We start from the raw sequence: 9,825 nt of genomic DNA, 5'->3' as shown, positions 1-9,825 counted from the left end.
TACCTATTAGTCAGCAGTTTGACACACGTGTGCACGCAGGTGTGGGTCCAAGGAGGGCGTTGTTAGGAATAATACGTGACCTATTATTCACGTGTGAGTCGTAAAGCGTCGATTTACGTCACGCCGAGTAGTTCTCAGGGCACTTTAAACTGCATTATTTCTTTCATCACAACAAGCCCATGTGATAGGGCAGGTATTTTAATCCCCATGGAAAAAATGAGGAAACAGACACGAAGAAAAATGACTCGGTAAAGGTCACTCAAAGAATGGCACAGTCAAACTTGCAGTAATTTCATTTCAATACAGGAGTCCAGGGGCACCTGGGTGGCTCAGTCGGTTAAGTGTCTGACTTCGGCTCAGGTCATGATCTCACAGTTCGTGAGTTCGAGCCCCGTATCGGGCTCTGTGCTGACAGCTCACAGCCTGGAGCCTGCTTCGGATTCTGTGTCTCCCTCTGTCTCTGCCCCTCCCCATCTATCTCTTTCTCTCTCCAAAATAATATAAAATAAAATAAATAAAATAATAAATAAACAATACAGGAGTCTGATGTTCACAGGCTCTGAAGTCGGTAAATACTTCAGCAAATACAGAAATTTCTTTTTCAGACTAAATATGTATTCATTCATTCAACCAATTCCAAGTTTATTCTCGACCACATCTCCCAAAGGGGAACGTCTCGGATCCTATCAGTTATCAAATCCTACCATCCTTACCTTACAGATGGCCGCTTCTCCTTAAGCCCAAATATTGTACTAGAGATTCCCATGGTCTCCACCACGGCTCCCCTGCCCCGGGCCCAGAGAACACCTGCCCACACCGGCAAGGGAGCCCAGCATCACCCCGACCCACCGGTCACAGCACTGGACAGCTGACCCAACCTGGTCCAGTGGAATCCCTCTCTCCGCAATTAGGGTTTTAGACACACAGTCTGAGTCATGTTGCACTGGGCGCTAAGTCGGTGGGGCCGTGTCATGTTATCAAGAGAGAAACGAAAGCTTCACTGAAAACACTTGTTTACCCAGAAGGGGATGGGATAACATGTAGAAAGTGGCAGAAATAAGAGACCACTCAAATCCAAAGAAGGAACGGCAGAGACTCGGTGCCACAGCTTTTCCTATTTCTGTGAAGGCCACGGTACAACCGAATCTCACCCGATACTCCCGCCTCTTGGCCAAAATGTCAGCTCTGCTCTTACTGCCATCACCTCTTCTACTACCAGCCACCACCACCAGCGTCGTCGTCGTCCTTTCTTCCAGACGGGTTTCTGGGCGTTTCCTTGCCTGGCAACCACACAGCCTGCGTTGGGCCTGCTGTGACAGGCTCTTACTTTCTCCCTTGGTTCCGTGTAAATATCTGCACCAAAAATCCCGACCCACTCCGGTCAAAACATACCCTGCTACTATCTGTGTGGTTCTGGCTTTTACAACCACTTGTAATAATCACCTTGGAATCTCCACAAAGTCTCTGAATTGTTTGGCATCCCCATAGAACTGTATTTTTTGATCAGGACACATGCAACCTAGGCTGATGTGGTGATGTGCTGAGAGGTACATAACATGCTTTTCTCGGACATTCCATTTTAGTCCAGGAGCACTGGAGAAGAGTAAATAATTTGGATCAGTATTTTGAATTATGAAAAAAGTGACAGGATAAAGTAATAGCATGCAAATTTGCATGATATTTTTTGACACAAAATACTCAGGTCTACAGAAATGTCCCCCTGTGATGAGATCCTAGTAAGTATGCCTCCCCCTTGGCCCTTGCCCCAACGGAAAACGGGTGAAAAGAAAGCCACAGGAAATGTCTTAAAGGCACTGACAATGTCTTAGAGCTGTGCACAGGCTCTCTCTATCACTGCTGCCCTCTCTCTGGCTCAGCCTCTATCTCCACATGCTTCCCTCTCTGCTCTGCTCTCCGGGAAGCAACATGCCCACAACGTCCCCCATCTCTGCTAGGTGCCAGTGCCGAACAATATTCTCCTACTTTGTTGTGTTACAGAGCAACAGAACTGGGCTCATTCTCATTTAATGCCTTACAGCTCTATCAGCTTTTACTTAAAACCCCCTCTTCCTTAATTCATTTTAGTGGGCAAAAGTAAAGTTGAAGACGGGCCCAGAGACCCCTCTAAAGGAGTGCCTTCCCCAGGTCCCTGCTGAGGAAAGTCATCTTATATATGTCCTGAATCACCAGATCCCATGGCGGTACCAGCTTCCAAGCATGAGCACATAACCCAAAGACAGCTAATCCTTATTTCAACCGGCCTCTTGTGAAGTGGCTTGCTTTGTGATCACAAGACAACTTAGATTCCCTTTCTGAGTATGAGGCAGAGAGAGGATTTGCAGCAGAATCAATTAGTAGCAGGAGCAAAATGTAAAGACAGAGATTCAGCAATAAGAGCTATAGTGAGACCATCTTAAACCTTCTCTCCCCACACCAGTGCCACTCTGCCCACATCCTCTTGACAACTATGAGCAGACAAAGTAGGTTTTAAAATGCAGGAAGTAGAGACATCCTTCCTTTTGCTCCCTCTCTTGAACTTCCTGTTTTCTGTCGCTTCATGACTAGGGCACCCAGACAGAGGCAGGGTGACCTTCCCTCCCTTCCGTGCCTAGATGGGCAAAGAGATTCCCAGGGCCCTTCCCGCAGGCAGCTTATTGGCTAATCGTGGCACTCATCTTCCAGGAAAGTTGTCTCAACCACTATGACTTAAAACCATAAAGAGTCTACCTTTCTCACAGAATGAGAAGCCTGGAGCAGAGTAGTTGCTGGTGTGGTTCCAAGTACTCAAAAAATTCAGGGTGACAGCTTTGCGATTCTCTTGGCTTTTCCCTCATTGTTGGAACTCTGACCATAACATTCAAATGCTGGCACAGAAAGAAGAAAAGGCAACAGAAGTTTTCTAAAATATCCCACCCAATCACTTCTTCATGAGTCCCAAATGCCACTCCTATCTACAAGAAAGAGGGGAAGTGTCATTTACTTTTAGTTAGGAATATTGACATACCCCGTAACACAGGGGTCCTGCTGGTAATGAAGAGCGTAGGTAATCAGCAATATCTACCATGAACACGGTGGCAAACTGAGTATGTGGACCCTGCCTAAGTCAACTCTGTGCTCCAGTCCAACCTGCACCACACAGCTCTGCCTTGGGAGTCTTTGGGTGCTGGTCTAGCTTTTAATAAGATAATACACACCCTCCATCCCATTTCACTGCTGTTCTCACAAAATAGGAGTGACTGGCAGAGCTGGGTTTGGGAATTCCTGGGGTTCTTTCTTAGCTATGTGCCATCTACAAGCGTCAGCACCTGTCTTCAATTTCTAACAACAGTCTGAATCTCATCTATGGTGGAGCAGTCAAGATAGTGGCAATTCTTGGTGCTAAGACAACATGGGTTCTGAATAGAGTTCCAGTGCCTGAGCCATGTTCCAGACTCTGAGGTGTGGCAACTGCTGGTGTTCTGGGAAATCCCTTCTGCCCTTTTATCCCAGGGGCTCTCAAATGTGAGTGTGCATCAGGATCAGGTGAACATCTAGTTAAATCACAGATTTCTGGGTTCTACCTTCGAGATTTGGGTTCAGTGGTTCTAAGTAAGGCCCGAAGATTTGCATTCCCAACAAGTTCTCTACTGATGCCAATCTCCCTGGCCTGGTATAACTCATAGGACACTCACATCACTGGAGATCACCGGAATGAATCTTGACTTCTTGCGGCTAAAAGAAACTGCTTGATACACCCTTTGGATAGACAGAAGTGCATAAGAACAGATGGGGAACAAGGTCTAATGACAAACACCATGTCGCTCAGAACCCTGCCTGCACTCTGGTGGCTCCAGTTGTCACTGGGTCAAGTTCCACCGCCTGATTTTTTCTTCCCTTAGGATGAGTGCTCTCCTGAATGGCTCCACACCAGGTTGTGAGAGACTTTCAGCCTTTAATCTTCAGTGCAGGAAACATGTTTGAATTCCTTCAGTGAATTCATCTACATTCAAGCAAGGCCTACATACTATATTCATAAGAAAGCACAATTGATCACATCACTGCCCTGGGCTTAAAGTGAATGGACAAATAAATGAGCAAAAATAATGTGTCATGTACCATGAGGAGCAAAGAATGAACAATATATAATCCCTGCTTTTGAATAACGCCGTGTAATTGGGGACACACACTTGTAAACCAACACATAGTTTAATAAATATGGTAAGTGATATAATAATGCTGTGGACAGAGTGGTGGTATGGAAGCAAAGACGATATAGGAAGTCAATAGGAGGGAATCAAGGACAGCCTCAGCCCAGCTCTACTCGAAATTCTGAGGAATTTCATTTATGCTTATACGTTGCTAATAGCACTGTTAACCTCCTGGGCAGAAGGACATTTTCTTTCAGTGATCTTAACTGAGCCTATAGAGATTTCCCCCACCCCCTTCCCTCCCAGAATAGTGGTTTCCTGAGATATGGACCCACCAGGCTCAACTGTCCTATCTTTCTTTAGAATGAGATGATAGTTCATCCCTCCCTCTTCCTTTCCCTCTACCCTTCACAAGGCACTTCACAAGGGTTCAGCAGCCATCCCCCAAAATAAACCCATTCAAATAGGGCTCAGGTTGGAAAGAATGTTACCAAGCACTTTACTCAAATAGGGATAGCCATTGCTCCCTGCTCTACAGATTGGTAGCTGGACTTAGCGGAAAGAACACCAAACATGAAGTCAGAATATCTAGACTTGGAGACCCAGCTCCTCACTTAGCACTTTAGTTATCCTGGCAGATATAGTGAATTTAACCTTCCTGAAACTCCACTTGGTTTGTCAATAAAATGGAGGTAGTGGGGTGCCTGGGTGGCTCAGTCAGTTAAGCGTCCAATTCTTGATTTCAGCTCAGGTCATGATCTCAGGATTGTGAGATCAACCCCCATGTCGGGCTCCACACTGGGTGTGAAGCCTGCTTAAGATTCTCTCTCCCTCTCTCTCTACCCCTCTCCCCACTTGCACTCTCTCTCCCTCAAAAATAGAATAGAATAGAATAGAATAGAATAGAATAGAATAGAATAAAATAAAATAAAATAAAATAAAATAAAATAAAAATAAAATAAAATGGAAGTGGCATTATGGTCTTCACAGGGCAATTGTGAGCTTATACTCATCCTGCTATAAAATAGTGAGTAGAGTCGACAATTTCAATTCTGTAAAATATGGGGCCACGTTTTTGCAATATGGAATCCCTGGGCTGAGCTGGCACAGTAAGCAAGCCAGGACTCCCAGGCCTCACAGTGGTCTGTCACCTCCTCGTGGTGGGAGCTGTTAAATCATGAATAATATATATTCCTTTTGGATTCTGGATCTCAAGAAGGATTCTGGATCTCAAGCTGGTTTGAACTTCTGGGAAAATGGCAGTGATTGGAGGACTCTTCTGGTTTGTTGGCACCCATTTCTTTGTCCAATTATCTGGAGACATTGGAGACATGGAGACTCGTCCTCAGCCTCCATACTTCCTGAAAGTAGGTTATCATTTGATCAACATCTCCCCATCATCCTCCACACCTGGCAACCACCAATCTACTCTCTGCTTCTATAAATTCAACTCTTTTAATAAGAGTGAGGTATAGGGGCGCCTGGGTGGCGCAGTCGGTTAAGCGTCCGACTTCAGCCAGGTCACGATCTCGCGGTCCGTGAGTTCGAGCCCCGCGTCGGGCTCTGGGCTGATGGCTCAGAGCCTGGAGCCTGTTACCGATTCTGTGTCTCCCTCTCTCTCTGCCCCTCCCCCGTTCATGCTCTGTCTCTCTCTGTCCCAAAAATAAATAAACATTAAAAAAAAATTAAAAAAAAAAAGAGTGAGGTATATAAGTGAGATCACACAGTGTTTTTCTTGCTTTCACTCAACATAATTTTCTCCAGGTTCATCCATGTTGTTGCAAATGGTAGGATCCCCATTTTTAAGGCGGATAATACTCCATAATATGCATATGCCACAATTTCCTTATCCATCCGTCCACTGACAGACACTTAGGTTGTTTCCATATCTCAGCTATTGGGAACAATGATGCAATGGACATGGCAGCACAGATGCCCCTTCAAGGTACCGACTTCATTTCCTTGGTGATATATTCAGAAGAGTGATTGCTAGGCAGTATGGTGGTCCTATAACTAACATTTACTGATCAAACATCCTATGCCAAACATGATGCCCAGCATGATGTATGTGTCACTTCAGGCAATCCTCTCAACCCTCTGAGGCAGGTGTTATTTTGATTGTCATCTCCGTTTCATATGAGATAAACACAGAAGATTCCATCACTTGCCAAGGTCACACAGAGGGTAAGTGGCAGAGCCAGTCCTCAACCTTAGGGAGGCTGGTTCCACAGGTGCCTGGTTCCACAGTTTCAGCACAGAGCACCCCTTCTCAAGGGTGCTTTATGCAACTGTGAGCCCACTCACAGGAGCAGTCTTCCCAGAGTGAGGTTGTGAAAATTAGCAAAAAGGGACAATGAGGCACGAGGCTGGGAGCACACAGTAGACCAGAAGTGGAAAGGGTCCACCTCTTAGAGGAAATGTTACAATATGGCAGGTTGCAAACCAACCATTCAACTTCTCCTTTCCTTTCCCCATCATTCACTCCACAACATGGGGGAGTGACTGGATGAAGCAAGAAGGACAATAATAAAAGAACTGGAAAAGTTATATTTGTAAGAGTGAAGAAGAAGCACCAGATCAGGCAGAAGTGTTATAAAACAACATCCAGTCTCTAAGTGATCAGTTCTCCAAATCTTCATTGAGTAACTAGCCTGAATTTTTACAGAGCTTGCAGAAGCAATCATAAAATAAGTTCATATTCCTTTAGAGATCAAGGACAATTAGCGATGCCAGAAGGCCCAAGCACACCAAATATGTGGAGACGTTTAAAAGGGGATTGGGGAGCCTGGGTGGCTCAGTCGGTTGGTTAAGCATCTGACTTCAGCCCAGGTCATGATCCTGCGCTTTGTGGGTTCAAGCCCCGCGTCAGGCTCTGTGCTGACAGCTCGGAGCCTGGAGCCTGCTTCGGATTCCGTGTCTCCCTCTCTCTCTGCCCCTCCCCTGCTTGCACTCTGTCTTCATGTCTCCCCAAAATAAATAAACATTAAAAAAAATTTTAAAGGGGAGAAAGCTACAACGTCAGAAATTACAGCCAAGTATGTTAGGTGTATGTTAGAATATAATGCCTGGGAATGTTAAAACTAGATTAACAATCCACAGGGATGTTAAAGACTAATAAATGCTTAATTTGTGGACACTTCATTCATTCAAAAAATATGTACTGGGTCCTTGCTATGTGTCTTCATGAAGCTTGTAGTTTTAGAGGGCAATACATAACTGAGTATATGCAGGAATATCGAATAGGGTAACGATGATAACAAGCATTCAAGATGTGGCTAAGTAATGCCACTTCTAAGATGATCAAGGAAGTCCCTCTGATGAGGCGACTTCTGAGAAGAAACTGAGACACCTGAGTAAGTAGACGAAAAACAATTCAGGCAATGGAAAGTTCAAGTGTGCAGCGTGCATGGTGAGGGGGAGCGTGCATGGTGAGTTCACAGACCATGAAAAGAGGCCCATATGGCTGGAGTGGAGCAAAAGGGGAAGCAAGTACCCCAGATAACATCCGAGAAGGGACAGAGGCCCTGATTAGATATCAGGGGTATACAGGTGTACAGCAGGACCCACGGGACACTGTAAGGACTTTGCTTTTATGGTGAGGGATATCAGAGGTCCCGAAAGGCCTGGACAGAGCAATGACATGATCTTATATTTATAACAGGATCACTATCGTTGCTTTGTGGAAAACGGGGTAAAGGAGTGGGGACAAAGACAGTGCAAGCTGTTAAAAGGCTTCTGCAATAATCCAGGCCAGATCACCCCCGACCCTCTCCCTTCATGGCAGCTGCTGGCCTTGTTCATGGAAATGGTGCTGTTGCCAGCCCAGGGCTTAGAATGAGGATGATGCTTGAACGAAATCTTTGGCATTGGTAGCCACAACTCCTGTGCGGATGTCTGGGGAGGAACCGTGCATTCATCCACATTAAAAACAGAGTCTATGGTAAGAGCCCTTCCTCCGAGATGATAGAAGAAGGCATGCAAATGGAAAGAGGCACCATTTCAAACCTTAGTTCATCAAGAAGATACGATTTGCCTGCTGCCAGTCCCCTTCAAACCCATAAGCAAATCCCCCTCCCTTCTCCTACCATGCAGGTCCAGATGGGCATGCAAAACTGGACTTGGGAAACCGAGACCCTGTCTTGTTTGCATCCCTAATGCTATGCTAGGGCCCTCTGGGAGGGCTGCTGTACAGACACACCTAGGTTTATTAAAAGCTTCTGCATCACCCAAGAGAAAGAACCATCCTCCTTCTACTCTTACAATGAGCTCTTGTGTGTATCCAAGAGATATTCTAAAGCAACAATATCCCTCTAAGTTTGCTGTCCGAATTTTTTGTGCACTCTCTTGGGCATCGATCTAGGGCAAAAGCATGATGCTTTGTGAAGGAGAAGTCCTGGCTTGTAATGTACACTGACCCTTCTCTGCTGGGGGGTATGTGAGACTTAGATTAACCAAGTAAGAAGAGACATCATGTTGGCTCTGACTCCTGTCATAACTGTGTCCTATGAAGTCAAGAGTGCATTTCTATTCCTTTCAATCCTGGAATTTACAGTGGGGGTCCTGGCCAATGCCTTCATTTTCCTGGTGAATTTTTGGGACGTGGTGAGGAAGCAGCCACTGAGCAACTGTGATCTTATTCTTCTGAGTCTCAGCCTCACCCGGCTTTTCCTGCATGGGCTGCTGTTTCTGGATGCCATCCAGCTTACATACTTCCAGAGGATGAAAGATCCGCTGAGCCTCAGCTACCAGACCATCATCATGCTCTGGATGATCACAAACCAAGTTGGGCTCTGGCTCACCACCTGCCTCAGTCTTCTCTACTGCTCCAAGATTGCCCGTTTCTCTCACACCCTCCTGCACTGTGTGGCAAGCTGGGTCTCCCGGAAGGTCCCCCAGATGCTCCTGGGTGCAATGTTTTTCTCTTGTATCTGCACCGCCATCTGTTTGGGGGACTTTTTTAGTAGATCTGGCTTCACATTCACAACTATGCTATTCGTGAATAATACAGAATTCAATTTGCAAATTGCAAAACTCAGTTTCTATCACTCCTTCATCTTCTGCACACTGGTGTCCATCCCGTCGTTGTTATTTTTTCTGGTTTCTTCTGGGGTGCTGATTGTCTCCCTGGGGAGGCACATGAGGACAATGAGGGCCAAAACCAAAGACTCCCGCGACCCCAGCCTGGAAGCCCATATCAAAGCCCTCAGATCTCTTGTCTCCTTTCTCTGCCTCTATGTGGTGTCATTCTGTGCTGCCCTCGTTTCAGTGCCTTTACTGATGCTGTGGCACAACAAGATCGGGGTAATGATCTGTGTGGGGATCCTAGCAGCTTGTCCCTCAATACATGCAGCAATCCTGATCTCAGGCAATGTCAAGCTGAGAAGAGCTGTGGAGACCATTCTACTCTGGGTTCAGAACAGCCTAAAGATAGGGGCAGACCACAAGGCAGATCCCAGGACTCCAGACCTATGTTGAAAGCAGACACGAGACGAAACAAGCTCTTCATAAATATGCCTCTGATTTTTCAGAAAGCCTTCAGAAAGCTATTCCAGTTTCTTCTGTAAACATAACTTTACATCAGTGAACTCACCCAGAGTGGAATAAAAGAATCAAAACTCTAACCATGGCCTAGTCAAGAATGGCACAAGTTCCCCAAGTTTGTTTTGATAAAATGAGTGAAATTGAGAGGTGAGGTACT

General features: G+C 45.8%; 1 protein-coding gene across 1 annotated transcript; it reads left to right on the top strand.

Annotated features, from left to right (window-relative positions):
- Nucleotides 1–8,562: 8,562 nt before the first annotated feature.
- On the top strand, nucleotides 8,563–9,602 carry TAS2R38 (taste 2 receptor member 38). The gene has a single exon (XM_045497105.1). It carries the CDS (start codon nucleotides 8,598–8,600, stop codon nucleotides 9,600–9,602), a length of 1,005 nt encoding a protein of 334 aa, XP_045353061.1. The 5' UTR covers nucleotides 8,563–8,597.
- The last annotated feature ends 223 nt before the right edge of the window (nucleotides 9,603–9,825 follow it).

This window comes from Leopardus geoffroyi, chromosome A2, assembly GCF_018350155.1.
Source record: "Leopardus geoffroyi isolate Oge1 chromosome A2, O.geoffroyi_Oge1_pat1.0, whole genome shotgun sequence".
NCBI lineage: Eukaryota > Metazoa > Chordata > Mammalia > Carnivora > Felidae > Leopardus > Leopardus geoffroyi.
The sequence above is the reverse complement of the archived record's forward strand: the minus strand, read 5'-3'. Positions and strand labels throughout refer to the sequence as shown.